This window comes from Urocitellus parryii, chromosome 7 (assembly GCF_045843805.1).
Source record: "Urocitellus parryii isolate mUroPar1 chromosome 7, mUroPar1.hap1, whole genome shotgun sequence".
In the NCBI taxonomy this organism is placed as follows: Eukaryota; Metazoa; Chordata; class Mammalia; order Rodentia; family Sciuridae; genus Urocitellus; species Urocitellus parryii.
In genome coordinates this window covers 135,691,817-135,706,333 of record NC_135537.1, presented here as the reverse complement: position 1 = coordinate 135,706,333, position 14,517 = coordinate 135,691,817, and the positions used below count along the sequence as shown (strand labels likewise).

The 14,517-nt window shown below is 36.7% G+C and overlaps 1 protein-coding gene across 1 annotated transcript; it reads right to left on the bottom strand.

Moving 5' to 3' along the window:
- Positions 1-8,497: 8,497 nt before the first annotated feature.
- Positions 8,498-9,427, bottom strand: LOC144255970 (olfactory receptor 1A1-like). Its single transcript, XM_077801143.1, has one exon. It carries the CDS (start codon positions 9,425-9,427, stop codon positions 8,498-8,500), a length of 930 nt encoding a protein of 309 aa, XP_077657269.1.
- Between the last annotated feature and the right edge of the window lie 5,090 nt (positions 9,428-14,517).

Sequence of the window (14,517 nt, the reverse complement as noted above, 5' to 3'; positions counted from 1 at the left end):
CTAAAGCTCTCAACAATATCCAAAAGACAGGACTGAGAATGTGGATCACCCCCACCCACTGCCATTTCTTTCCAATGTGGCCACACTTAGCATAAAATTCCTTTCCTGTGTTTACCACCACTTGTCTCCTGTTTGGTCCATTGGAGAAAGTGCTGAATATGCACTGTTAGGATTCCCAGAGTCTTGTCCATCTGGCCTAGGTTTCTGGCAACAATAGTACTTTAAGTATCTGGAAGAAAACTTAACAAACATAAAAGCCATTTATGGAAGGGAGTGGAAAAAAAATTGAAAATACCTTTTTTCGTGTGTTCTTAAGACATCAAGAATAAGATACAATTTAAAGAAAGGAAATTTAGATGAAAATGAAATTGATCTGCAGACAATTGACAAAAATTAATAAGAAGCAGAAACAGCAGTTTCACCATGGCAGAATAAAGGTCACTTTCCTGGCTTATCCCTGGTGTGAAACCAAGGAAGCAGATAGGCAAGCTTTTCAGCAAGTGGGTGATCAAAAGAAATGGTGGGGGATACTTTTTTGGAATTTAATACTGGACTCAGGATGTTGGATATAATAACATAAGGAAGAAATCCTCAGCGCCACAATCACTGCCACAGCAGGAAGCACCAGCCAGAGTGGTCCCTCAGTGAGCAAAATGGAAGGACAGGGGAATTGAAGGAACCCACATTTTTGGGAGGCCTGAGACATGTCTGGATACAGAGTTTAGTGACCAAAGACACTGCCCATCTAAACCAAAAGGCATGCTACACAATATCCTTGTGTGGGAAAAGAAGCCACCTTCTTTCCAGGCTGCCTGCAAAGGACTAGAAAGAAACCATTTAGCAGCCACAGCATGGGGGCCAGCAGCTGAGGGAGCTGATTCCTGGCAAACCCAAGTGTGGCCTGAAATATAGGCCTGGCTTATCCACACTGTATGCCATACAGTGTGCCTAAGTGTCCAGGAGAAAATCAAACATGAAGAGAACTTTACACAGGGGATAAATGGTTGTGGATACCCACCTGGCTCTCCCACTTCCCCCTCCAGTCTGGCTGCTTGCATGACTGACTGGGAGAGACGCATCTGGCCAGGAATTCAAAAGGGTGTGGATAGGAGAGATTGAGTTTAGAGACTGGACTCAAGACCAGTAAATGTCAGGCCCACGGGTGACATAGTGGTCTAAGAATTGGCTCCTCCACCACATGAATGAAACCCAGGGGAGATCCCTGGGATGCAGTCTTCTAGTGTGCAGGAACAATTGCTGGGCCCTGGAGTTGGGCTGATTTAAAGTCACCAGAACAATTAAAATTCAATGAAAAGGAGCTGGGGTTGTGGCTCAGTGGTAGAGCACTCACCTTGCACATGCAAGACCCTGGGTTCAAACCTCAGCACCATAAAAAAATAAATAAGTGAAATAAAGGCGTTGTTTCCAACTGCAACTAAAAAATAAATATTTTTTAAAAATTCAGTGAAAAAAACCAAAGCCCATCTAAGCCTAAACTTGCCTCCAGGAATTTGGCCTACAGGATTACCTCTCTTTCCCATGACCCTACCTAACACTACTAAGAAGGGAAGCTGCAAATCTTTTGCATGCCCATGGACACAATTCTTTAATTTTCATCAAGATTTCTCTCTTCTCTGTTTAATTGTGACCTTAATGGTTCATAGACATTTTTGCATATTCATATTTGTTTTTTCTCATTTACAGGATTTTTGAAACCAGTTATTTTTCATGAATTAGTATTTTTGGGACTAGGATGTTTGATTAGTATATTTCAGTTTTGTTTTGTATTCTTTTATTGTTATTTTTAAGTTTAAAAATTTTTTCTTTATATATATATATTTTTTTTTCTCTCTCACTAATATTTTCCCCTTGATTCTCTTTATCTATTTTCATCTGCTAACAGCTAATCTCGATTGTTTCACTCTTTCTTGCTTCCTTTAATTTTTTACTTCTATATTCTCTCCTCCTCAAAATGAAGGAATCAATAAACCAAATTAAAAATTCAATGCAATGTGTCACCAGTAGACTGGACAGAGTTTAAGACAATGAAAACAAAATATATAATCTTGAAAACAAAGTTGAGTATACAGAAAAGATGTTAAGAGACCATGAACAGAACTTCCAAGAACTATGGGATAACATAAAAAAAATTAAGATTTATTGGGTTAGATGAAAGCTCAGAGATACAAACCAAAGGAATGCACAACCTCTTCAGTAAAATAATATAAGAAAATTTCCCAAACCTAAATAATGAAATGGAAAATCAAACACAGGAGGCTTACAGGACCCCAAATAGGCAAAATTACAACAGACCTACACATTATTATGAAAATACCAAATATATAGAATAAAGATAGATTTTTATAGGCTGAAAAAGAAAAATGGCTGGTCACATTTAGAGGGCAACCAATCTGGATCCAGTTGGTTTCTCAACCCAGACCCCCCCCCCCCAAAAAAAAAAGCAGGTCTAGGAATAATATATAACAGCTCTGAAAGGAAATGGATGCCAGCAGGAATACTATACCCAGGAAAATTAAACTTCAGAAATGATGATGAAATAAAAGCTTTGAATAATAAATAAAAGTTAAAAGAATTCACAACTAGAAAGCCTGTTCTACAAAACATATTCAATAAAATATTTCATGAAATGAAATAAAATAAAAGTAAAACCAGCAAAGGAAGGAACTAACTAGAAGAACAGTCAATCAAAGGAGAAACTAATTCAAAGTAAAAACAAGAAATAATTAAAAAAAACAGGGAATAAAAATCGTTTATCAATAATAACATTGAATGTAAGTGGCCTAAACTCATCAATTAAAAGAAACAGACTGGCAGATTGGATTAAAATAAAGGACTCAACAATATGCTGTCTCTGAGAGACTCATGTCATAGGCAAAAACATCCACAGACTGAAGGTGAAAGTATGGGAAAAAATATATCATTCACATGGATTTCATAAAAAGGGGTTTCTATCCCAAATCAGAGAAAGTGATCAGAGGGTCAAAGAAGGACATTAAAAACTGCTTAAGGGAATTATACATCAACAAGGCATAATGATCATAAATATTTATGCCCAAACAATGGAAAATCTATGTACATAAAAAAATCCTTCTCAATTTTAAGAATCAAATAGACCACAACATACTAATACTGGGTGACTTTAATACACCTCTCTCACCACTGGATAGGTCCTCCAGATAAAAAACCAAAGAAAGAAACTATAAAAGTAAAAAATACAATTGATAATTTAGATTTAACAAAACACATCCATAATATTTCATTCATCAATGACCAAATATGCTTTTTACTTTGAAGCACACAGATTCTTATCTAAAATAGACCATATCTTGGGCCAAAGGCAACTCTTAGCAAATTCAAAAAATAGAGATAATTTTACTCTTCATTCTATCAGATATAATGGAATGAAATTAGAAATCAATGATAAAATAAAAATAGAAGCTACTCTAACACCAGGAGACTAAATAATATGCTATTGAGGGATTAATGGATAGCAGAAGAAACAGAGTGAAAAAAAAATATTTGGAGGTAAGTGAGAGTAACAATATAATATATCAAAATCTCTGGGACACTATGAAGGCAGTTCTAAGAAGAAAGTTCATTGCATTGAGCTCATTCTTCAAAAGAATAGAAAGTCACCAAATAAATAAGCTAGCAGTACATCTAAAAGCCCCAGATAAAGAAGAACAAATTAAAAACAAAAGCTATAAAAGACAGAATATAATTAAAATCCAGAACTGAAACCAATGAAATTGAAACAAAAAATTCAAAACATTGATGAAACAAAAAAAGTTGGTTCTTGGAAAAAATAAATAAAATTGATAAATCCTTAGCCCAGCTAATGAAGAAAAAGAGACAGAAAACTCAAATTACTAAAATTCATGATGAAAAATGAAATATTACCATAGGCACTACTGAAGTACACTTTATATCAGAAACTATTTTGAAAATTTATTCTCTAATAAAACAGAAAACCTTGAAGACATGGACAAATTTGAAGAGACCTATGATCTTCCCAAATTGAATCAGGAGGATATAAAAAATTTGAATAAATCAATTTTCAGCAATTAAATTAAAGATGCCATTTAAAGCCTAATGACAAAGAAAAGTCCAAGAAAAGATGGATTCTCAGCTGAGTTCTACCAGACCTTCAAAGAAGAACTAACACTAATCCTCCTTAAAGTATTCCATAAAATAGAAGAGGAGGGAACCTTTCCAAGCTCATTCTATGAAAACTAATATCAATCTGATACCAAAACCAGACAAAGACACAGCAAGGAAAGAAGACTTCAGACCAATATCCTGATGAACATAGATGCAAAAATTCTTAATAAACACTGGCAAATTGCATACAAAAACATATTAAAAAGAGTGTATCATGATCAAGTGGGGTTCATCCCAGGGACACAAGGTTGGTTCAACATATGGAAGTCTATAAACAAAATTCATCACATCAATGGACTTAAAGACAAGAATCACATGAGTATCTCAACAGATGCAGAAAAAGCATTTGACATAATACAGTATCCATTCATATTCAAAACACTAGAATAACTAGAGATAGTAGAAAGATACCTCAACACTGTAAAAACTATTCATGTTAAACCCACGGCCAACATCATCCTAAACAGAGAACAATTGAAAGATTCCCTCTAAAAAGTGGAACACGACAAGGATATCCCCTTTCACCACTTCTATTAAACATAGTCCTTGAAACTTCAGCCAGAGCAATTAGAGAGAAGAAAGAAATTAAAGGAATATGGAAAGGAAAATTTTGCTGGTGACATGATTCTATATTTAAAAGACCCCAAAACTTCCACCTGAAAGCTTCTAAGTGAATTCAGCAAAGTAGCAGTATAGAAAATTCATACCCATAAATCAATTGCATTCTTGTACAATTGACAGTCATGAATCAATTGAAATAAAAATTAGGAAAACTATCCCATTTACAATAACCTCAAAAAAAGATTTAGGATTCAATCTAACAAAAGATCTGAAAGACCTCTACAATGAAAACTATAAAACACTAAAGGAAGAAATTGAAGAAGACCTTAGAATATTGAAAGATTTCTCATGTTTTTGGATGGGCAGAATTAATATTGTCAAAATGGCTACATTACCAAAAGCACTATACAGATGTAATGTGATTCCTAATAAAATTCCAATGATATTCTTCACAGAAACAGGAAAGGAAGTCTATAAATTCATTTGGAAACAGAGAGGCACAGAATACCCAAGGGAGAAGAGTGAAGCAGGAAGCATCACAATAGCAGACTTTAAATTATACTGAAGCTATGGTAATAAAAACAGCATAGTATAGGCACCAAAGAAACACAAAGACCAATGTAACAGAATAGAAGATAGGGAGACAAACCACCAAAAATACAGTTATCTCACACTAGACAAAGTCACCATAAATGTATATTGGAGAAAAGATAGCCTCCTCAACAAATAGTTCTGGGAAAACTGGAAATCCCTATGTAGCAAAATGAAATCAAACTTTTATTTCTCACCTTGCTCAAAACTCAACTCAAAGTGGATCCGGGACCTAGGCATTAGACTAGAGACTGTGCACCTTCTAGAAGAAAAAGTAGGCCCAACTCTCTATTGTGTTGGCTTAGGAACCAAATTTTTCAACAAGACTCCTAAAGTGCAATATATAAAATAAAAAATCAGCATATGAGATTTTATCAAACTAAAAACTTCTTCACTGCAAAGGAAACAGTCAAGAACACGAAGAGAGGGCCTACAGAATGGGCGAAAATTTTTGCCACTTACATACACCTCAGGTAGAGCATTAAATCCAGGATATATAAAGAACTCAAAAACTTAACACACACACACACAGACACACACAGACACACACACACACAAACAAACAAACAAACAAAAAACACCCAAATGCCCCATCAATAAATGTGCAAAGTAACAGAACAGACACTTCACAGAAGAAGAAATACAATCAGTCAACAAATACATAAAAGACTGGTCAACATCTCTATCAAGTAGAGAAATGCAAATTAAAACTACACTGAGATTTCATCTTACTCCCATCAGAATAGCAATTATCAAGAATATAAATTACAATAAATATTGACGAGGATGTAGTGGAAAAGTTACACTTATACATTGGTGGTAGGACTGCAAATTTGTGTAGCCACTCTGGAGAACAATATGGAGATTCTCAGAAAATTTAGAATGGAACCACCATTTGACCCAGTTATCCCACTCCTTAGCATATATCCAGAGGAGTATACATCAATATTTATGGCAGTTCACAAATCGCCCTACAGATGAATGAGCTGCTGGGCCACGTAGAAAATATTGTCCAAATGTTGCCAAATATTGACTTCGTAAAGGGGATATCAAGCTGCTGTTGATAAATCTGAATGTCTTAAAAGCATTCTTGCTTGCTCTCTCTGTTATAGATGGTGTCTTAGCCAGTCCTGAGTTTTTCCAATGAATCCAATTTTAATATATGGTATTTTTGTATGCCAAACTGGTGTCTTGTCCTTTGTATATGTGCTAATGTTGATTTTATGACTACTGTTAAAACACATTTGCTATGATTAAAATTCAAAATGATTTCAAAAAAAAATATTTATGGCAGTTCAATTCACAGTAGCTAAACTATTGAACCAACCTAGGTGCCCTTCAACAGATGAATGGATAAAGAAAATGTGGTGTATATACACCATGGAATATTATTCAGCCATAAAAAGAATGAAATTATGGCATTTTTCCATTGAATGAATGGAATTGGAGACTATCATGCTAAGTGAAATAAGCCAATCCCCAAAAAACAAATGCTACTATTCTCTCTGATATGTGTATGCTAACACAATAAGGAGTTGGAGGGAAGAATAGAAGTTCATTGGATTAGATAAAGGGAATGAAGGTAAGGGAGGGGGATGGGAATAGGAAAGACAGTAGCATGGATCGATAATTATTTTCCTGTGTTCACCCGACCAGCGTAACTCCACATCAGGTACAAGCATGAGAATGGGAAGTTATACTCCACATGTGTATAATATGTGAAAATACAATCTAGTGTCATGTATTTCTAAAAAGAACAAATAAAAAAATGAACCACATCTCCAAACTGATTACTGCTCAGGATTCTGTCTAACCTTTACTACTACAAACAGTAGTTCTTATTTTTAATTTCCCTTTTGTTATGAGGGAGGGCCTGAATCTTCAAAACAAAGTAAGAATTTAAATTTAGCACTGGGTGGCCCTGCATGATTTTCCTCTGTTCTCCCACATCCATTCTTCTCTGCTCCTATCAGGCTCTGCACCCAGGGAAGTTGATCCATGTGGACCCCACAATGGGCTGCCTTATGCTCTGGCTTCTGATTGGGTCAATGGAGAGCTATAGAAGAAATACGATAAGGAAAGAGAGTGAGGTGAGTTTATTCCTCAACTGCTAATTCCAGATTGATTCCTCTTTTAATAAACTTAGAGATCCTGTGGAGCATCTGGCTTAGCATATTACTCCCTCTGTCCCTGTCCATCTCTATTTCCCCTACTCTGCCCTATGGGGCCTGTTGTGCAAAGGCCTTCTTGCTGAGCCTCGGGGTTTTACACTATCACGGATGGTTTCCTTATATTTCTCTATGTTCTTCAGTTATTATGTGGCACCTTTTTTTTTTTTTGGTCAACGTACCTTCATTTCATGTTGCCATGAATTATGACAGCAATTTATTACACCCGCACTCTCTTAATTAATTAAATGAGAATAATTATTAATTTAAGCTGTAGAGTCCTTTTAGAAAAAACCTTATAATCTTAAGAGACAGTCTGTGTTAATCAAATATGAAGGAAGCACAAAAGTATATTACCAGATTGCTGAAAGATTTTAAGGATGGATAAATCATGTCCAGTCCAGTTATCTCTAATCATTATCAGACTATGCATGAGAGACAATCTTATCATTCATCCATTCCAACTTTGCCCATGTTTACTTCAGGGGACCAAGATTGTGAAGATATAGTCACATGTGAACATAGCTCCTGCCCTTGGGGGCTTGCAAGCTTAGTAGGCAGGATTATACCTAATCATATCATCAAGAACATTAATCAAATAGAAATTGACATGCAAATGGTGACCTGAAGTCTTCAAAGCATGAGCTGAGGTGACCACACCCTGTGACACCAGCAGGACCGACATTAGGATTCCAATATGTATACATAAAAGCCGAGGCTCACACTTTTCCAACTTTACTCTGCTAGTCAGTTGTATAGGTGAAACATGAACCCCATAGCAGTGCTGCTGCTCTGCCAAAAGGAACATAAATGTGGTCAAAGTGATGATTTTCATAAATTGTTTTATCAAATGTCACAAGATTTTGGAAACTAGGAATTTAAGGCTGCAAAGTTCCAAGGCAGAACTTCTCTATAGAAGAAGATACTGGAGGTGGAATTCCAAGTTCCTTCCTCCCAGCGGTGAGCACTGTATGCAGTGTATGACCTCACATTGGTTATGAAGAGCTTCTACTGTGAAAGAGTTTCTTCAGAGCAGCCTTCATGTCTTGGTTTCTCAGACTGTAGATGAAAGGATTTAACATCGGGGTCACTGTCATGTACATCACAGCAAGCACAGCATCCTTTAGGCTGTAACTGGTCAGAGGTCGGAAATACATGCCCATGACTGTCCCATAGTACAAGGAAACAACTGTGAGGTGAGACCCACAGGTGGAGAAGGCTTTGCGTACACCCTTCGTGGAAGGAACGCGGAGGACTGTGGAAAAGACATGAACATAGGAGACAAGGATGCACAGTAATGGCACAGAGAAAACAGCAACCCCTAGGTACATCATCTTCACGTTCAAGTGTATGTCAGAACAGGACAGCTTGAGCAAGGGAGAAATGTCACAGTAGAAGTTGGCCACTTCCTTGCTGCCACAGAAGGACAGAGCAGCTGTGAGCAGAGTGTGAGGAAGGGCATTGGCATTTCCAATCACCCAGGATGCAACCACCAGCAGGACACAGGACCTTGGACTCATGATGGTTGTATAATGAAGAGGGCGGCTGATGGCCACCGCTCCATCATATGCCATGGCCGCCAGCATGTAGCTGTCTGTGTTGGCTAAAGCTATCATGAAATACATCTGTGTCAGGCATCCCCAAAAGGAGATGGCTTTGCTGCCCAGGAGATGATTGGCCAGCATCTTAGGGATGGTTACAGAGGAGAAGAAGATGTCGACAAGGGAGAGGTTGGCCAGGAGGAAATACATGGGGTTGTGGAGGTGACTGTCAGAGAGAATGGCGAGGATGATGAGTAAGTTTCCCACGACTGTGATGGGGTAAATGAACAGGAAGAGGATGAAGAAGAAATCCTCCTGCTCCTGCTGACCCGTGACTCCCAAGAGGATGAACTCCATGGTAGAAGACTGGTTTCCTTCCCTCATGGTTCCTTCAACATGAAAGGTGAGAAGAGTCCAGAATTATTAGTGCCATTACTGTGCATTATGATCTTCTGTATGCAGCATTTCTAACTCCAGTGATCTGCTTTCTCAGTGCCTGCCTTTTTAAAATCCAGAGATACCAAACTTTGAAGAAACATATCTGTTGGTCTCTGGGACTAATTGACATTCACTCCATCACTCATGTCTGAGAAGTGAGCAACGTGTGAATCAGAAGTGCTCATCCTCCCCTGTCAGCACACCCTAAACTCTCAAGACTCAATCATTTCATAATTAAATCTCATATTCCATGGTCTAGAGTCTATATTAGACCTTATGGAAAAATCAAAATATGTGCCAAATACAGTTTATTCATTCATTCATTCATTCATTCAGTGGATAAGACATAGTCCCTGCTCTCAAGGACCTGATAATTTAATGGAGAAGCCAGAACACACACTGATTTTATTATATATGATAAGGAACAGACGGCCTCTGGAGTTTTGGACTAATTTCTCCAGGCCATGGATCAATTAGTAGATAGATGGGCCTGGAAATGTGGAATTGTTCTATTTACCAAACAAAGAGTGATCCCAGACCCCATAAGGTAATGGGTCTGTAGGGGCATTGGGAGATTGGAAATCACAAGGATCTCTGGGTTTAGATTCCACCAAATTAAACCAGTGAATTTTCTCCCTTGGTGTCTCTTTTTGGAAATAGACTTTTGCTGTTGTTACAGAGTGTGTGAGAATTACAGACCACCATGCTTATTGAGCAACATTGAAAGGGAAAAAAATCCTTTAGTGAGCAAGACAGGCAAGCAACTGGGAGCAGGCTAGTGCCTCAAAGAACTCTCAGCACTTGAACTGTGGAAGCACAGCGTTTATAAAAACAAAAAACCACCAAAACCACAAGGATGTAGGTGAGAAAAGACTTTGTTGAGACAGATATTTTGATTACATGAGAGAATTGTTTTGATTATACATTTCAGAGTCATTTTTGTTATATATGAGGGCCATAGTCAGGGCCGTGGAAGGTCCTACTCTACTGTCAACATACATACAGCTGTCAGGAGGCTGAAAAGAAAACATTTTAAGCAAACATAAAATGGAGTCAGGTCAGAACAAAATGGTATTATTTTGATTCTTTTATATTTCACCACTTCCTTTAAGATGTTTTGTATCTGACAAGCCCTCAAATATATAGAATCACCATGCTTTTCTCTTCAGACTTCTTTCTGTTCTTAGTTATTTTGCATTGTGACTCATGCAACTCCACAGTACCTACAAAAACTGTTTAATAAGCTCACAGGTCTAGTTTGGCAGGCCTAGTCTCTTCTTTTCATGTCAATCATCTGGACAACATGTTTTGCCACCCCACTTAGTATATATTTAGTCTAAGAAGAATGCAAGATTTTGGAAAGTGGAATATCATATATTGTTTATTTTTAACTTCTCCAGAATGATAATGGATAAGTGTTGTTCTTTGTAAATACCTATAAGCTTTCCCTCCACATTGCTTGAGTGAATCCTGGTTTATTGTATTCCCTACATGTAGGATACTCACAAGAAAAATCTCCCAATTTAGTTCTTATCAGTGCCTTGGTTATTTTGATTCTTGTTTTACTATAATGTCTATGTCATTCTGCCTTTATAACTAAGAAATTATTTCTAATTTATGTAAATTAAAAAATATTATTTCAAAAAGATTCTACATTAAAAATAGTTGTAGAAAATTTTGAGGCCTCTAGAAATAATTCTAACTAAAGAGGTCCAAAACAGGGAACTTTAGGATCTGGACTCAGGCTGAGGTTTGTACCTACCCTGATTTAACTACTGCAACTCAATGTGACTTTTGAAAATTTATTTCACCTGTTAAATAATATCTTATAAAATGGCATAATAGTTCAACTTACCTTGTAGGGGCTTTGCAAAGGTCAAGGAAAGGAATGCATGTGGTGAAGATGCTGGCGATCTACTGCTTGATGTTGGTGTTATAAATCATCTGTAATGTCCACAGCCCTCACCTGTGGAGTCAGCTTAGATGTTATCAAGAAATGTCCTGGACAGGAGGCTGTCACTGCTTTTCCACACATGGGAAGTTTGCAGGCAGCTGGTATACCATCGGCTAGCCTTCCTTTTGGAGTTCAAGCTTGCCTGGGTCTCTGTGAGCAAGGTAGAGAAGACAGGTCCAGGATGGTTTGGAAAGAGGCACTCTTAGTTGACCTATGGAATAGAAGGGACAGAAAGAACTGTTCAGGATGGAGCCTGAGAAGGAGAGATCTAGTTTCCAATTCAAAAAAGCTGGGTAGGCCATAGGAGAAAGGTGGTTAGTAATGAGCCACCAGGTTATAAGTCTCCTAAGCCACGACTCTCCTGTGTCTTCATTCAGGTCAAAGAGTAATTGTTGGGACTCATTGACACTCCTGGTCCCTGAGGGGATATAGTGGCTCCCAACAGTGATCTTCCCCAGAAGGTAGGATGAGTGAAAAGACTTCTTGGAGACTGTGTCTCCAGGGTCTGAGCTGTGGGCTGACCTATTCTACCTCTTTGTGATCTCTCCTCTGTTGTTTAGCTTACTCTTGAATCCCCCTATTGGGAGTTGCAAGGACTATGGTTCAGTTGAGCTTCTGGCTTTTCTACCTTCCTATTCTGTTAAGTGTGACAAAGAAAAAGAATTGTACTTCATTTTTTTCCATTGAATTTGACTTGGAGAGTTTTAGGGTGCAAGGTATACTCTCTTTAATGTAGCATGCAGAGAGTTGGTCTCCACATTTTCTAGGTACTTAAGAGATGAAAAGGATCTAGATGTCATGTAGTCCACTTTATGCATATGTCATCTTTAGAATAGCTCTGAATAATGGTTATTGTCCCATGATTTAGCACTTCCTATGGTAGTTAGCCACTATCTCCTGTAGAGGGTAATGGTGATTATAAACCTTGAAAGCATGACCCATTGACTCTGCAATTTAGTAAATATAACTGACCTTGAGCCATTATTTATGGAAATAATAATGATAATGAGAAAAACATTGTTATAATAATGATTGAATGAATTAGTAGCTGGAAAAATTCTTTTTTTATTTAAAAAAAATTTATATTTAGAATACAAAGTTATTCAATATACACAATATAGACACATTCTCCATACAAGGAAAATTATTCAAAAGCCTAAGACCAAAAATCTTGAAAACAAATGAGTCTTAGTTTTTGTTCTTAGAATGTTCTGGGTGCAAGATACCTTGTATAATTATCTAATCCACAACTTCACCTGTAAGCTGAAACTGCTTCTGTGAGAAAGAAGTTCCTTTTAAAAATCTGTTCTTTTTAGATATACATGACACTAGAGTGTATTTTGACATATCATACATACATGGAGAATAACTTCTCATTCTTGTAGTTGTACACGACGTTAAGTTACACTGTTCATATATGAACATAGGAAAGTTATGTCTGGCTCATTCTACTGTCTTTTGTATTCCCATCGTACCTCCTTTACCTTCATTCCCCTTTGTCTAATCCAATGAACTTCTATTCTTCCCTCCCCTCTCCTTGTAACAGAGAGAGCATTCAGCTTTTTTTTTTTTTTTTTTTTTTTTTTGGCATTGCCTTATTTTACTTAGCACGATAGTCTCCAGTTCCATCCATTCATCAGCAAATGCCATAATTTTATTCACTTTATGGACAAGTAATATTCCATTGTGTATATGTACCACATTTCCTTTATTCATTCCTGTGTTGAGGGGTACGTAAGCTGGTTCCATAGTTTAGCTATTGTGAATTGTGTTGCTATAAACATTGATGTAGTAAGCTGTTTTTAAGTCCTTTGGGTATAGGCCAACAAGTGGGATAACTGTGCCAAATGGTGGTTCCATTCCAAATTTTCTGTGGAATCTGCTTTGCAGAGTGGTTTCACCAATTTCTAGTACCACCAACAATGTATGAGTCTTTCACCTCTTTTTTCAGATTTATTCTAAAATATTTTATGTTACTTTTTTAGGCTATTGTGAATGGGATAGTTTTCTTAATTTCTCTTTCATATGATCTATCACTGATATACAGGCATGCAATTGATATATCAGGGTGAATTTTATATCCTGCTACTTTGCTGAATTCATTTATGAGTTCTAGAAATTTTCTGGTGCAGTTTTTTTTTTGGGTGGGTCTTCTAAATGTAGAATCATGTTGTCAGCAAATATGGATAGTTGGAGTTCTTCTTTTCCTATTTGTATCCCCTTAATTTCTTTCTTTTCTCTAATTGCTCTGGTTAGAGTTTCAAGGACTATGTTGAATAGAAGTGGCGAATGTGGGCATTCTTGTCTTGCTTCAGTTTTAGAGGAAATGCTTTCTTCATTTAGGATGATGTTGGCTTTGGGTTTAACATATATGGCTTTTATAATGTTATGGTGTGTTCATACTATCCTAAGTTTTTCTAGTGTTTTGAACATGAATGGATACTCTATTTTGTCCAATACATTTTCTGTGTCTATTGAGATAATCATGTGATTCTTGTCTTTAAGTCTATTGATGTGAAGAATTATGTCTATTGATTTCTGTATGCTGAACCAACATTACATCCCTGGGATGAATCCCACTTGATCATGGGACTATACTATCTTTTAAAAATGTTTTGAATGCAATTTGCCAGTATTTTATTAAGAATTTTTGCATCTATGTTTATTGGGGATATTGGTCTGAATTTTTAATTTCTTGTTGAATCTTTGGTTTTGGTATTAAGGTGATAATAGCTTTGTAGAATGAGTTTGGAAGGGTTCTTCCTTTTCTATTTCAAGGAATATTTTAAGGAGGGTTAGTATTAGTTCTTCTTTGAATGTCTGGAAACCAAGGCTGAGAATCTGTCTTCTCTTGGGCTTTTATTGGTTAGTAGGCTTTTGATGGCATCTTTAATATCCTTGCTTGAAATTGATCTTTTTAAATTTTACGTATCCTCCTGCTTCAATTTGGGTAGGTCATATATCTCTAGAAATTTGTTGATGTCTTAAAGATTTTCTCTTTTATTAGAGTGTAAAATTTCAAATTAGTTTCTGATTATCATTTGTATTTCAATAGTGCCCATTGTGACATTTCCTTTTAATT

Coding starts and splice junctions, on each gene's coding strand:
- LOC144255970 (XM_077801143.1), bottom strand. CDS start 9,427: ATGAGGGAAGGAAACCAGTCTTCTACCATGGAGTTCATCCTCTTGGGA.